General features: G+C 44.7%; 1 protein-coding gene across 1 annotated transcript; it reads left to right on the forward strand.

Annotated features, from left to right (window-relative positions):
* Positions 1 to 3: 3 nt before the first annotated feature.
* Positions 4 to 10,544, forward strand: LOC103612233 (extracellular tyrosine-protein kinase PKDCC; the record flags this gene model as incomplete). Its single annotated transcript, XM_017728937.1, has 6 exons — positions 4 to 141; positions 2,253 to 2,524; positions 3,646 to 3,725; positions 3,817 to 3,921; positions 5,377 to 5,553; positions 6,926 to 10,544. Coding segments are annotated over 6 exons (876 nt in total), but the record flags the coding sequence as incomplete, so codon positions are not given.
* Between the last annotated feature and the right edge of the window lie 2,863 nt (positions 10,545 to 13,407).

The following is a 13,407-nucleotide window of genomic DNA, read 5'->3' on the forward strand; positions in this document are numbered from 1 at the left end:
GCTTCTACTCTGCCGCAGCTGCACGGTCAATGCTATGACAACAGCGGAGATGCTGAGCTACGGGTCACAGCCATGCTGGAGCTAGGATCCCCGCTGGAGATGATTCAGCTCCTGCAGACCCCCTGGGAGGAAAGATTTAAAGTAAGAAAACAAAGCAAAAGGGTTTTATCAGTCGGTTTTAGACCACAAACTGGGTAAACCGGCGAAGAACCGGTGGTGACCGCTGGGGCAAACGGGATTCTCCTGCCGACACTCTGTTTGATCACACAAATTGTTTGTAAATCGTTTCCTTTTCATTCCTTTTAAATCACGTTACACAGCCCTAGTTTGGTATCTCACAGTTAGTTTCTTTCTCTACAGAGCGGTGTTAAAAGAACTTCATCTGGGAGGAAATAGACGCAAAATCGTACTCGATGCTGGGGCAGTGGTTAATGCCTTTCTATTACACTGTAACGTTAGTTTTGCCTCTATATTGCTTATATATATATATTTATGCAGAAGGGCTTTGGTCAGGAGGCCCCTCAGCAACCCGAGTCTGACTTGGAAAAGCCACCTCACCATGCTCCAAGTCTGTGGTATCCTATGTGTTACCTGTTCTAGGCAACAAGCTGAGCAAGCTGTCCCCACCATGTGTTTGTGTGGTGTTTCTGATCTTGGCCCTCTAGGAATTACTGTAGTAAAATCACTACTAAACTACTTTCCTCCTGCTGTAGGTGCTAGGATTCCAGCCCTGCTGGTGAGATCTGCCTCGTCTCCCAGGCATCCTGCGTAGGGACCCATATGCTCCCCAGGAATATAAATGACTTGTGACGTGGTGACTTTGGCAACTTTGGTTATAGCTGTTTCCCTCAAAGGCTCAGTTGGGGGTTCAATCCTACTTGTTTGGGTGCCAGGAGGAAAAAAAGCATCCTGGAGAAGCAAGGGTATCTTAGTGTCAGCAAGAAATGCTTTGGGCAAAATAAAACAAAACTCCTAAAATAAAATCCCTGTCTGCATGTGGTCCTTAATGTTGAAGGGGAACCTTGCCATCTGAGCCAGAGGGGGAGTGTGGCAAGCACGCTCGCTCAGCTGTGGGATGCAAAGCTAGGATTCTTATGATTGCTTCACTAAGCAAGTTAAAATAGCATCAGAGCTTCTAGAGTAATTTCTCTTGGCTTGTGGAGTTTTCCTTTCTTCAATTCCGTGCTGGCTTCTACATAGCTTTCCTAGCACCTCATCTTAAATGTGCCAAAGTCTCCTGTAGAGCTAGAAACCCATGATGCTGGATCAGCTCCTGGTAAAGTTTGGTATTGTGGCATTAGAGATTTTAATAATCCCTTGACTGCAGAAGACACTAATTCAGAATTTACACTGGCACTGTCTGGTCCTGTTTCCTAATTAGGGTGTCTAAACATATGGGATTCCCCTGTGATGAGCCACATCAGATACCAGGGATTGTGTGAGATGTTCCAAGGGAAAAAACCCTCATGCCTGCACAGATCGCTATCGGCAGCAGCGAAGGGTGACGTGGGGCTGCCTGGCACACCTAGCTGAGGATGCAGCTTTTCTGATGCCAGGGCTCCTGATACTGAATGAAAACTGCTGCAAAAAGCTACTTGAGCAAAGTGCTGGTGCAGTATAAATGCAGTCCTCTAGCTCTAGATTGTTTAAAAATAATTTACCGAGCTTTCTGCTGGGTCAGGTATTGTCTGGCCTTTCCATGCTGCCAGAAAGTTGTCATAAAAGCAAAAAAGCTCGCAATAAATACATTGCAAGCTTTGACTAATTCTTCAGAATCATGATTGTGTGCCCAAATTCATACTGCTGAGTGATGCAGCAAGGCATGAATCTGGTATTAATGACCGTGGAGCCTCAGTCTGTATTGAGCAGCATGGGGGAAGGGAGGGGAATCTATTAGTTTTATGCCAGACTGGGAAAAACCCTTCTGATTTCAGCTAGCAAATCAATATAGCTCCTGAAACATGAAGGCTGCTATTGTTTTCCTCACAGCTTTCTCCTCTAGTTCTTCTAACTGCAAATGTCTCTTTTTGTGTACACACATTTTTAAAAAATGTTGCTAAACTACTTACCAGTCAAATCCTGTGACAATGTTGATAATAAATTTTGTAGCATACATATAATTACCTTTTAAGTTCTATATGCTTTTTTCCCTTTTAATTTAATTGAATGCCCTCCCCTTTGTTCTACTTCCAATTTAATAGCTGTTTTTCGTTTGGTTTTTTTTCCATGCATATTCATCTTGTCTTCCTCAGATTTGCCTGAGTCTTGTGAAGCTGCTGTTTTACTTGGCACATTCCCCCCTGGGTTCAATAGTCCTCTTGGATTTCCAGCCAAGGCAGTTTGTTATGGTGGATGGAAACCTAAAAGTGACAGACATGGATGATGCCAGCACCGAGGAGCTGTCTTGCAAGGAAGATAATGACTGCACACTCGACTTTCCTACCAAAAGCTTCCCTCTCAAATGCTCTGTGGTTGGGAGATGCGAAGGAATAAATGAAAAGAAGAATCTGTTCAATGCGTATCGGTATGTCCAGCTACCTGGGGGAAGATCTGGGGTGTTTGAGCTCATGCTCTGCCATGCAGCCTCTAGCACCTTGTGCTTCTTCAGTGCGGTGATTCCCCTCACCTCTGTCAAAGGGTAGTTAAGGATCACTTTGAAGCAAGTTATTTTCCTTATAAGGCACGAAAATAGTGTAGTTTTTGTCTGATAAGAATGAAGGCATCTTTCTTCTGTTGCTCCCTTTCCCCAACACCCTCTAAAAACTTGCCCCAGAGCTTGCACCTGTGAATTTGCTGTTTGTCAAACAAGCCCTGGTGCCTGACATCCATGGACTGTGCTTGCTGAAAGCAGTGGCAGTGCAGGCTACCTGCAAAAGCCCACCAGCTTTGAGTCCCCATTGTTGGGAACAGGCTGTCCAACTCTTCCCTTCAATTCCAAATCTCCTTATGGGCTCCTATGGGAGAGCAATGGAGCAGGTAACAGGCAAGGGGCTGAGGCTGCTGCAGCACTTCGTGGCCATCAGCTGAAAACGCCGGGACTTTTGCTCACCACTGATGCTTGGCAGGTCAGGTCCTGGAAGGAAGCCTTCGCAGCTGGATATTTACACAGAAGGACTTGGTAAGGGAGCCTGGATTTCCAGGATTCAGTTCTAAAGGGCACTGAATAGATTACTACATAGATTATTCCAGCCTTGCAGTTGCACTTGTCTCTTGTGCACTTGTCTTCCTAGAACAGGAATTTTGTGGAAGGGTCAGGAAATGAGTCATTCTGACTTTTGAGGGGCAATAAGAAGGGCAAACTTTTCAGGGCAAGAGAAAGGTCTTGTATGAGTCTTCTTTTATACAGGTCCTTTTTTTTTTTTGGTAGGAAATACATTGCTTAGTATACAAAAATGGCCCAGGGGAATGAGGGGAATCTTTATTGCATGAACCTTTGCAAGGTAGATTTCATGCAGCAAGGACCAGGCTTCCAGCCCAACTTACAGGAACCATCTGAGGCACCAAGGTGTGCTCAAACATAACTTTATAACCAAAGCAGACCTACTAATTGCATGTGGATAATCAAGTCACGGGAAAATGTAGACAACTTAATCACCAGGGAAATGAAGGCACTGTATTCTAATCAGCCTGTGGGATTTTTTGCAGGTATTTTTTCACCTATCTTTTGCCACACTCTGCACCACCAACTCTGCGGCCCCTTTTGAGTGATATTCTGAATGCAACAGGTACCAGCTAATATTCATAAACTTTATTAGAAGACTCTAAATGGTATTTCGAGGAATTGCTTATCTTTGTCATCTTTTTCCTTAAATATAGGTGATTTACGATATGGAATAAATGAAACCCTGCGAGCTTTTGAAAAGGTTTTACATCTGTACAAGTCTGGGCTCTATCTGCAGAAAAGACCTCTTCTTTTAAAAGGTAGTTGATTTTGAATGCTCTAAGTAAAGTAACTGCTGAGGGAGCAAGGCACTTGGTAACTGGTCAAATTCTGATCTCCCATACATTCAGGCAGTCACTAGAAAAAGCACCAGAAGCGCCTTTTTTGGAGCAGGTTTTTGTTGTTTTTTTCCATGGGAGCTATGCATGATTGTATTGCTTTGCAAAGTAAAAGCAGTGCAGACAATCTGGCTTACAAATGGACATGTGTTTGCACTGCTTCTAAATACTCAGAATGAGCATCAGTGTTTCAAGTGAATGTATTTGGGATAACAACGTGAGTGGCTCTTGTCTCAGGATATCCTTATCCTTTGGACCAACAGGTCAGTTTTCTGGGCTGATATTCAAACTTCCCATTTCACTGTGTGGTTTCTGTCTGCTGAGCACAGATTATTATGAAAACATAGAGTGGGGAGATGACAGCATCGAGATGAGTGTGGTGGGATGACTGGGGCCTTGGTGCCCTCTAAGTTCCTTTTCTCTGAAGATCATTTTATTGGACCTGCGGATGGATAAATGTGCCTTTATGAGGTGCATTCCTCTGAAAAGGACCCATTCAGTGGTAGAGATGAGGCTGATCAAAAGGAAGGCTTCAAAAATCCAGTGGTTACTGTGGCTTGAGTCTTCCTGGGTGTTCACATGAGGTGGGGGGTGATGGTGGCTTGCAAGAGGAAATCTCTTTACATGTGAAAGAACTATAATTTGCACCGTTATGAACAAAGATATCTGGTCATTTGCATGGAAGGCCTATCAGCTTTAACAGGAATTACTGGTATTTTCCAACAACACCTGTCTGTTGACTTCACACTGTGCCAAAATGATCACCATCCTAGAGGTGTGGGAAGGTGGGGAGAGACTTAGCAGTCAGTGAACAATAGCCTGAGCAGCACCTGCTCAGGCTTGTCAGGTCTTTTGTCAGGTCTCCTCGTCAGGAGCAGGATCTGGCCTCCCTTTCCCCACTGGAGTTCCTCAGTCTCCTGTTTCTGTGGGTGGCACCATGATGGGTGGGTCAGTCTGTGCCCCATGTAGCTTTGTGCTGGATCTGTGACGAGCTCCTGCTGTTGAGGCTGGGGTGTAGGAGAGGCTATTGTGAGGTTGGCTTCTCCAGGGAAAAGGTGAAGGGCCTGTGGGTTTGCATATCAGCCTTCTCCTCTTATGCAACCCTGTGGTGGCAGCCTTGTCACTTCACCCTTGAGAGCTCTGACCCCTGTCCCCCAATTCCTGGGGGAATTGCTGTCCTGTGCTCCATAGCAGAACCAAAGGCCAAGATTTGGGTTTCTTTTAACTTCGCAGCTGCCCCCACCCCATCTTGGCAGGTCAATTCAGTCTGTCACTGCTGCAATTCTTTTAAGAGTTTCACTCATTAGGTGTGCAGCCTAACTAGTCCCTGAAAGTGCACCTAGAGTGTTTCCCTAGACCCCCTCTTTCTGTCCCCAGACTACATCTCCCTGAAGGGTTTCCGAACGGTGGAAGGAGAAGACTACAAGTGCTGGCCCTCCTACAGCCACCTGGGCTGCCTGCTGTCCATCCACAGCGCCGAGGAAGCTGCTGCCATTTGTAACTCCCAGTCACAGTGTCAAAGCTTTATCGTCACCCAGCAGAGGACGTGGACAGGTGAGCTTGGGCCAATGTGACAGGGTGCTGCCATGTGGTGTTGCTGCCTTCCTCCATAGTACCTTGAGTCTACATGCACATAAAAAAGTTTCCTTCCTTATTCTCAAGATCAGATGGCTGCCACTGTGGGCATCCAGAATTCCCCTGAGTGTTTGTAAGGAGACACAAGAGGAATTATCTCCCTCTGCACCTTTTTTCCTTACAAATTTTGCCCGGGACTGCCAGGTATTGTTAAACACTTACTCATTTCTTGCAGAGATGGCTTCACTTTGGTGTTAGGCTAAACAATCCCTGTGGTATGTATAGATTGCAAAGCTATGGGGTTTTTAGAGATGAAAGAAGCCGTGTAAAAGAAGGTGGTTACTATTGTTGTAATTAAAAGAATCATAGCTTACAAGTTGTTATCCCCTTTATCAAAACTAAAGCCCCAAGCCAAGGGATTTCCAGAATGTCCCTGTAATTAGCTCTGATTATAGCCTCTTAGAGTTAGCATGTTTTCAGAATTATTTTAAATTATCTCATTTAGCTGACATTTCAAGTGTGGGCTGAATTGTTTCTTGAAGTGAAACACTAAATGAGGTAAATGAGTGTTTTCACTCACAGTGGTGCTGAAGAATTGTGTTTTGTTGGCTCAATGACATTTAAAAAAACAAACCCAAGCTACCAAAAAAGCAGCTTTTCTGTGGGCATGTGTGCAATTGACGTGTGGTGATCTAATGACATAAGAGCTCTTACATGGATGCAACATAAATCTCTTTGAGGCACCAGGTTTCACACCAGCAATGGATTGTGTGAGCTGTGCCTAGCGCAGCACATCTGGCTTCCTCCCGGGGCAGCTGTTAGTGCTGTGTGCAGTGCCTGCCTGGAGGGAACCCTGCCTGAAACCGTGGTGAGGATGCGGGAGAAGCACGTGGGACAGAGACCCTCTCTGCAGTGCCTTGCTTAGGTGCTGATCCCTGACATCCTGCACCACGCCTGAGGTCTTTATTGTTTCCCCTTCCTGACATTTTTCTTCCTCACAGTTTCATAGCTCATCTTTGCAGCCAAAGATGACAAAAATGTGTGACTGAAATGCCGAGTGCCTAAATTTGGCAGCTGGATTAATGAGAGCTGTGGGAACGTGCTGGTCTCTCTTAGGGCTGCTTGGTAAAACAAAGCAAGACATAAAAGCCTCTGGGGTTAGTGGGATGATGCATTCCTTGTGCACACTCTGAGCATCTGGAGTTTACTGGGAGTGTAAAACACATCTATGGCAGGGCAGAGTGACCCTCCATTGTGCAAGCAGTGTGTTCCTGTGTCTTTTACAGTAAATAGCATGGGTCAAGGTGAACCTATCTCCTCTATTAAACTTGTGTTTTTATTTCCTTTCCAGGACGCCCACTCGCCTCATTTCAGAGTAGCTGGACTGATTTAATACCGGATACTAATGCTGTAGTCTATATTAAACGTTCAGCTTCCTCAGGGGAAAGACTTTAAAGACAATGAGATCACATAAAATGATCCTGGGAGGAACAAACCACTGGGGAGAATTTCATCTGCTGGAAAGAATGTCATATTTTATTTTGCTTTGGGATGGGATCTCCCTGCCAGCTCAGATAGAGTCAAATGCTGCTGTCTCCTTGATCAAAGCTCAAATTTCTCATTGCTGCTCTGCTAGCTTCTTTTCTGTTCCCACACTGCTGTTCCACATAAATGGTCTCAGTTTAGCCAAATGTTGCTAGACTGTGCAATACTTAGCTTTGCTGCTTTGGCCAGCTTGTCAGCCAAGAAATAGAAATAGCTGCAAGGGATCCAGCTTGGGTAGGCTTAGTTATTTCAGTCACCTCCAAAACCTACAGATAATGCACTTTGGGGAAGGCAATGGTTCTTTCTGCAGCTACAAACTGGGATTTCTTGCTACTGCAAACGTAAAGGACTGGATTTCAGTGATGAGGCCAAGGTTGCAGGGTTGGGATCCATAACCAGAGGCTGATGATGGGGGTGGTCCTCCAAGGAGGGTCTTCATTCAGTTCCTTCCAGTGCAGGGGAGTGAAGTGGTGTATAGGTCAACCCTGGATCCAAAGATGTGTGTGTTTGGATGCAGGATTTGGGGTTGATTCTATGTGATTTCTAATACCAGCTCCCATGTATCAACCTTGAAGGTTTTTCTCTGTTACTTTCCGTGAAAGAGCGAAACATTCAAATTATTTATATGTAAGGTGTGACTTCTTATGATAAAGAATGACTGTTTATTCTAAACATGCTGTGAAAAGTTTGTTTTTAATTGCCTAAGTCTTTACTGTAACCAAATGAAGAAATGCCAGTGTTTCCCACCTTCAGCTCACCCAGCATCACTGTCCACTCCTGAGGCTAATCTGTGAGTGCCCCAAGCAGTGAATGGGTATTCCTGAGCCCCCTCGAACACTTAGGTCTTGAAGGACATTCTGCGGCTGTACTTGCAGGCTCCTAATTGTAGACAGTGTGGTCCCAAGATCTTCCTGCAATCGCCTTTTGCTAAAATTGTAAATGAGGCCTCTGAAAAATAGCCGGGGTTAGCATAATTTCAGACAGTAAGAGACGACAGTGTAATGTGCTGCTCCTGGGAGTCCCTGGAAGCAGTGAGCATACAGTACCTATTCTGTAGCACGGTCGGGAAAGCCCAAATCACCACTGACCTCATGCCTCCTCCTAGGGGAAGTCGCTGGCTTTGTGCAGGAGAGCCGGACTACAGCCTCTGTGTTGATGCCACATTGTTTTCTGCTTAGCCCACACAGGAAATTACAGCTTTTGAGACACAGCCGACACGGTGTGGCCATTTCTATGTGGGACCTTGTAGCAGCTGGGGCACCCCTGGACTGAAGATGCTTGATCTCTTGCCTGGGGTCGTGCTGTGTTTTTGATGGTCTCTCCCCGTGTTTCGTAGTGTAGGACCACACCTTTCAGCTCGTTAGTACTCAATTAACCCGCAGCAATGCCTTTGCACGCTGTCTTTCTCATGCACTGTAACCCCTGCTGCTTACTCTGGGGCAGGAGGACTCTGATAGTGATATCAATTAGTGAGAGTTCCTAGTTAGCACTACAAGAAGACTTTTAGTGATGGCCACATTGCTGCAGGCTTTGTGACAGCAAGGCTTTTTAAATGGACAGCCACAGACCCTTCTCTCCATTGCAGTGGGTCCTGTGGAAGTTGAAGGGAAGGTCCTGCCAGGGACCTGCTATTGTTTTACATCGACCCCACTGAACAGGGCTTCAGACATCTGCTGTGCTCTACATTAGCAAGGGGTAATGGGAGTTTATTCCATGTCTTATCCTCCTGAGATACACGTCAGAAGTACTTCGCCCAAAGCAAGGCCTTGCAAGGGCCAACCTGAGGTCATTTCAGACGAAGAAACAGAATGCAAAAGCTGAAGTGGTTCCAGTTTGTGTTAGAAAGATCTTCCCATCTTAAAAATTTCTCCTGGTAAAAGGAACATTGTGTATTTTAGTCGTGTGATGCTTCTTTCATGTGGCAGATTTTTCTGTCGAGTTCTCATTGTAGGGTTTCTGCCAGTTAGGTCCAGCCCCTCAGCAGATGGCGAAGTTGCAGGGAATGCCAGCGTCACTTGTATAAATGCAGCTTCCAGCATCAGACCTGCAGTTAGACCTGGGACCAGAGACCACGTGATCCTGCCTTGAAAGTTTAGAGCACAGAGTGCTTAACAAGTAGTAATAATAATAATAAAGTAAAGAAAAAAGGGAAGCTTTAAAGAATGACAATGCTTGGTCTGCTGTTGCCACAACCAGTGGCTTTTGTAGGACATTTAGACTACCCTGTGTAAAGGAGTAAGCACATACTTAGAGTCTGAACCCTCGAGAGCACATTCATCTGGCTGGCACAGAGAAGTAGCCAGGGCACAAGCATATCTTTATGACCAATGGTGTTCATGTGCTAGAGACTTAGAAGCTGCCACAAATATGCTGGTGCATGCACTGGTTCTCCTCTTACCTCTATGCAGCTCCCCATGCCACTGGTGGGCACGCCAGCTTCAGTCTGATTTGGGGTGACATCCACTGCAGCCCAATGGTGCCCAGTGAATCCTGGGTGATGGAAAATGTTTTCTCACCCTGCCACATGTAGAGCTGTAGTTTGACATGCATTTGAGGAAACACAGTCACTGGGCAAAGCAGTTCCCACCCTGCTTTTTCCCAGCTTCTTGCTGTTATTGTCTGCTAAGAGACTTTTACCAATGGCTGTGCCAGTTTAAAAGCATGTAGGATTATTTCTCTGATAGACTGCAGTGAGCAGCTTGTGACCCCCAAGTTTCAGGCAGCTCACAAGTGGCTCAGGTGCAGCTTCTGTGCCAGGTCTGTGTGAAGCACCCAAGCTGTTCCCAGCCCTAAGGGGAGGCTACAGGAGGAAGCATCTTCTCTACCGCTTTTGGGCCCATGTGGCTGTTTTGTAGTGCACTATCTTTATGTCCCATCTCATTCACTTAGCCTTTATCTGTTCTATCCTTTTACTAAGTTATAACTAGCTCAAGCAACTTTAGACTTTCAATGCCACTGAAAATTTCAGTGCATGCCTAAAAACTGTATTTCAGTAATTACGGTACATACAAACTCAGATATAAACATTTGCTGCCCTTAAAACTCCCAGTTGCTGGAGTCAATTTGTCTCTGCTGTCGCTGATCAGTATTTCAGCCACCATTGTGGAGTATGTAACAGAGGAAAGTGCTTGGAAGGAAACAGCAGGGGATCAATTGCAATGGAAACCATGTGTGCTGGAGGAATAATATTTACCTAAATGTGTCTATCACATCTTCCCAAAGGATGCTGCCTTTAGGAGAGACTGGATATGAAAATGTTGCCTCCATAGATAAAAGTTAGGAATATCCTTTTTTTAGACACAAACTTTAATACTCTTAATTAATTCCGTATTGTAATAACAGAGATAAAGCCACATCTATGAAGGATAATACCATGTACTCCAAAGATATAAACCACGGTTTAATAAATAGCAACAGATGCTGCATTACTCATGTTCAGTATGTTTGCAGACGTTTACATGACCAGTGACTGTGTGACAGATTGAAAAGCAGAGTGAGGGAGACAGAGCCCAGTAATGAAAAAGCACATCCTAGTGCATCAGGCAGGGTTTAAGTACCAGTGAGTGTCATACCTCTACTTTGACATGGCATATTCTGCAAACTTTGATGCTCTAAACAACATTCAGAAGAAATTTCAAATTAGTTTGGGGAAAGAAAAGAGGAATTTGTCACAGTCAGCTGGAGGCCCAAACCACACATCTGGATTAACACTGATTTCTGTAAGGGCACCTATAAATTAGTGTACCAAGCACTGAACTTCATGGAACTTTGGTCCTACTGGGTTGAAAGAGCTGGTTTTGAGCTCCAGTTTGAGGAATCAGTGAAGTGTAACTCCAGTATCCAGAATGGCCCCTCATGATGGATTGGTAGGACTTCAGAGTGTCTTTGTGTCAGACTTCATTTCTGCTAACTGTAGTACTTAGAGAAATCTTTCCCCTTGGTTCCATTGCCCCAGTGTACCAATGTGCCACCACTGGCAACATGGAGGCAGGAAAATTCAGAGAAAATAATTTTATGAGAGGTAACCCTAAGCCCCTCTGCCTCCTCTGCAGCATCTACTTACTTCAGGATGGTGGATTTTCCCTGAATTATAGTTCTTGGCTCATGGGAAAGTGTATCAGATTACATCAAACAGGTCTGGGTGTTCCAAGGATGGGTGATGGGAGCAGCTGTCAGACTCCTCTGCTTGGAATTCAGCTCCTGGCTCTTTGTGAGAGCTCCAGGCAAGGGCTTGTGCTTTAGGGCCTTCAGACCCTCAGCCTGCCCAGCTGGCCAACCCAGATGGCAAAAGTGCTGGCTTTACTGGTAGAGAAGATTTCTTGGCATAGTTGTGGAGGAGATGGAGCTGCTGATAGTATTTTAAGAAATATATATGCTTGGACTTTCTCAGCATGATTTCATGTCCCTTCAGTTCACCTGCTGCCACAACTGCCTTATCCTCACCCACTCCCAAGGACCACAACCACTATTCTCCCCCAAGCTCCAATCTATTCCTGGTGCCTGCGCACTCAGGTCTCTCCCTCCTGTCATTCACTCACACCCCAGCTCCCCGTGTACCATCCCAGCACACCCACTTTTTAACCCCTTGTAGACCCACACCTTCCACATCCACACATAGCCCCACTCCCTCCTACCCTTGCAGCGAACACATAGAATCACAGGGAATCACTGAGCTTGGAAAAGACCTCTAAGTCATTGAGTCCAACCATTAACCCAGCACTGCCAGGTCCAACACTAAACCATGTCCCTAAGTGTCACATCTACATGTTTTTTGAACACTTCCAGGGACGGTGATTCCACCGTTTCCCTGGGGAAGTAGAAACACACAGGACTGGGGAGCCCTTTTTTCTATACTGTCAGAGGTGAAATAGCCCCGTGTGTAGCAGGAGGCCACATCTGAAAGGTGTAACCACAGGATCAGCCTGCCTTTGATTTGTAACCTCTCTTTTCATTTACCATCGATGGTTTCTAGATTAGCAAGTGCTAAATATAATGTAGTAATCGCTTCCTGAAAAACAACCAGGTATAAAGCCATGCATTAAAACCACATTGCCTTAACTACATTGTATTAGTCACATGGTGTATCACACCTTCCAAATCCAGGTCTAGACAAGGCTTAGGAAAATGCAAATTCCTACATTATGTTATGTTTATCAGTATTTATCCTCAAACCACATAAAAATCAATAGGAGTCTCAAGTGGACTTTTTGGCTAAAATCTGTTGCCCTAGTTACAGTACTGGAAATGCAAGACATAGCCTCAAAATGAAGTTAAACACCAGTAACACCCAAAATTACAAAATAAACACCCAAATTTTCGAATTCTTGTATCTGTAAGTTATATTTCCCACATAATGTCTTTAGCAAGTGAATTGTTTTTCTTTGCTGGGAAAAACCCAGCTGCAAATTCCCTCACTACTTCAGATGACAGATCAGAGAGTTCAGGTTTAGATCAAAAGCTTGATAATGAAACCTAGGGACAAAAGTTTATCATCACAATGGGAAGCCAGAGAGGTGGTTTATGAATGTCTTGGGAACACTGGAGTGCAAAGGAAGATCTCTTAGACCTCCAATGGATAATGTCAAGAAATATTTTGGCACTGCTGCTGTGTCCTGTCCAGTGCTGTTCCTCATTCGCCTGGGGAGGGAGTCATGTACTCCCACTCCTAATTAATCTTGCCCTTGTTTGTTTGTTCTGATTCTTTAAATACATAAGAAACAAACCATGGTCCCTCCCAGTGGAGTTAATGCCATGGTTTGCATTTTTCTGCTCTTGACTCTTTCACTTTATCTAGCAAAACTATTGTTACTTAACTATATCAATTAACATTACCTCTGAAACAAAGCAGTGGCACCAGCCTAAATTCACTTGTAGCCCAAAGTTGTGTCAAACCCCAAACTTTCACTGGCACAGCTAAAGAGCAGTTCAAAGCGTACTCTGGAAACCACCTACTCATTGAAATGGATTTGTTTGCTTGCTTGCTATATGGAAACAACAATTAAAACCTCTATCAAGACCCTTATAAATCAGCAACATATTGTTGATTCACCCAGAGAACCTTCAGTAGAAGCTGTTTTCAGCACAGAATAATTAACTTTTCCCTAAAAAAAACTAGAGTATTTAAGAACTGCATCTCATTAAACGGTTTTCAATTTTGTTTTAACCGAGGGCTTCATCTTTGAAAGAAATCTGTGAATCGCTGTTATTTTAACAGTGCTTCCTCCATCTTACCAAGACAACACAGCAGCATAAGGATTAGTCTCTCATCCTCACCTCCTGTTTTCCTGC

The sequence above is a fragment of the Corvus brachyrhynchos genome, unplaced genomic scaffold (genome assembly GCF_000691975.1).
Source record: "Corvus brachyrhynchos isolate BGI_N302 unplaced genomic scaffold, ASM69197v1 scaffold1, whole genome shotgun sequence".
Lineage (NCBI taxonomy): Eukaryota > Metazoa > Chordata > Aves > Passeriformes > Corvidae > Corvus > Corvus brachyrhynchos.